Source organism: Trichomycterus rosablanca, chromosome 15, assembly GCF_030014385.1.
Source record: "Trichomycterus rosablanca isolate fTriRos1 chromosome 15, fTriRos1.hap1, whole genome shotgun sequence".
NCBI lineage: Eukaryota > Metazoa > Chordata > Actinopteri > Siluriformes > Trichomycteridae > Trichomycterus > Trichomycterus rosablanca.
In genome coordinates, this window is record NC_086002.1 from 33340039 (window position 1) to 33342420 (window position 2382).

Below are 2382 nucleotides of genomic sequence, written 5' to 3' on the forward strand. Positions count from 1 at the left end.
CAAACCACTGGCACTAACACACTAACACCCCTTTAATGCCCTTGAACTTTGCATTGGTCACACTGGCTTTGACTTGACTTCACACTGACTTGACTTTCCCTCTGGGATTAATAAAGTGATCTATCTATCTATTAGGGAAGGTCCTTTTCATCTCTGGCCAGAAGATTACAGCGTTCATTACAACCAAAAACAACTTTACATTCTTCTTATTATTATTGTTATTGTATTATTATTATTATTATTATTATTATTGTTATTATTCTTATTCTTATTCTTATTCTTATTATCATTATTATTATTATTATTATTATATTCTTATTCTTATTCTTATTTTTATTCTTATTATTATTGTTATTATTGTTATTATTATTATTGTTATTATTGTTATTATTATTATTATTATTATATTCTTATTCTTATTCTTATTCTTATTTTTCTTCTTATTATTATTATTGTTATTATTGTTATTATTGTTATTATTATTATTATTATCATTATTATTATTATTACTATTAATATTATTATTGTTATTATTATTATTATTATTATTACTATTATTATTATTATTATTGTTATTATTATTATTATTATTATTATTAATATTATTATATTATTATTATTATTATTATTATTATTATATTCTTTTTCTTCTTATTATTATTATTATCATTATTATATTATATTATTATTGTTATTATTAAAAAAAAATTCTTATTATTATTATTTTATTATTAATTATTATTATTATTATTATACATTAATATTATTATTATTATATTATTATCATTATATTATTATTATTATTATTATTATTATCGTTGTTGTGTTTTATTTGTATTAATTAGCATTATATATTATTATTCTTTTTATTTCACATTATTTATATTATTATTATTATTGTAATTATTATAAACATGATATATTATTATATTATTACTATTTTATTTTATTTTAGCTATATTATTTATAATTTTTTCTTGAATATTATTATTGTTATTCTTATTATTGTTATTATTATTATTATTATTATTATTATTATTATTATTATTTTTATTATTATTCTTATTCTTATTTTTCTTATTATTATTATTATTGTTATTATTGTTATTATTATTATTATTATCATTATTATTATTATTACTATTAATATTATTATTGTTATTATTATTATTATTATTATTACTATTATTATTATTATTATTATTATTACTATTATTATTATTATTATTATTATTATTAATATTATTATATTATTATTATTATTATTATTATTATTATATTCTTCTTCTTATTATTATTATTATTATATTATATTATTATTGTTATTATCAAAAATATTTTCTTATTATTATTATTATTATTTTATTATTAATTATTATTATTATTATTATACATTAATATTATTATTATTATATTATTATCATTATATTATTATTATTATTATCGTTGTTGTGTTTTATTTGTATTAATTAGCATTATATATTATTATTCTTTTTATTTCACATTATTTATATTATTATTATTGTAATTATTATAAACATGATATATTATTATATTATTACTATTTTATTTTATTTTAGCTATATTATTTATTATTTTTTCTTAAATATTATTATTGTTACATTATTTTAGTTATTATTATATTATTCTATATTTTACTATTGTTTGATAAGATTGTTTTTATATCATTATAATTATTGACGCGCTGCGTCACACACACCCGCGCGCTGTGATTGGTTGAAGGAGTGACACTCGGTGTGTTGTGATTGGCTGCAGAAGGCGGAAGTGTGAGGCGGAAGAGATGTGATTGTAAACATGCTGGTGTAGGTGTGAGTGGTGCTGTACGGTGCTGCATTCATCATGACGGCTTCAGTACTGACGCTCGGACCGGAGCGGATCGTTTCCTGGCTTTTATTCTGGAGCGTCTGTGTTTCTGTCGGTTCTGCTTTTAACCCGAGTAAAGACAGCGAGCTGACCTTCCTCCTGCCGGCCGGGCTGAGCGGCTGCTTCTACCAACCCGCCGAGAGGAACGGTACCCTGGAGATAGAGTATCAGGTACTCACCGCGATCCTGACCATACACCCCCACTATACACTCCTCATACACCCCCCCCCCCCCCCATACACTATACACACCCTACCAACCCGCCGAGAGGAACGGTACCCTGGAGATAGAGTATCAGGTACTCACCGCGATCCTGACCATACACCCCCACTATACACTCCTCATACTTACACACCCCCCTACACACCCCCCAATACACTATACACACCCTACCAACCCGCCGAGAGGAACGGTACAAATAATAATAACAAATAAAAAACTAAAATGATGTGGTTGCATAAGTGTGCACACCCTCTTATAACTGGGGGTGTGGCTGTG

The 2382-nt window shown here is 23.4% G+C and overlaps 1 protein-coding gene across 1 annotated transcript in view; it reads left to right on the top strand.

Annotated features, from left to right (window-relative positions):
- The first annotated feature begins 1795 nt into the window (after positions 1–1795).
- tmed1b (transmembrane p24 trafficking protein 1b) overlaps positions 1796–2382 on the top strand; it is a 4878-nt gene continuing 4291 nt past the window's right edge. Inside the window, exon 1 of the mRNA XM_063009835.1 lies at positions 1796–2055. Within this exon, the coding sequence (XP_062865905.1) occupies positions 1861–2055 (195 nt within the window). The 5' untranslated portion in view covers positions 1796–1860. The remainder of the gene's footprint in view (positions 2056–2382) is intronic.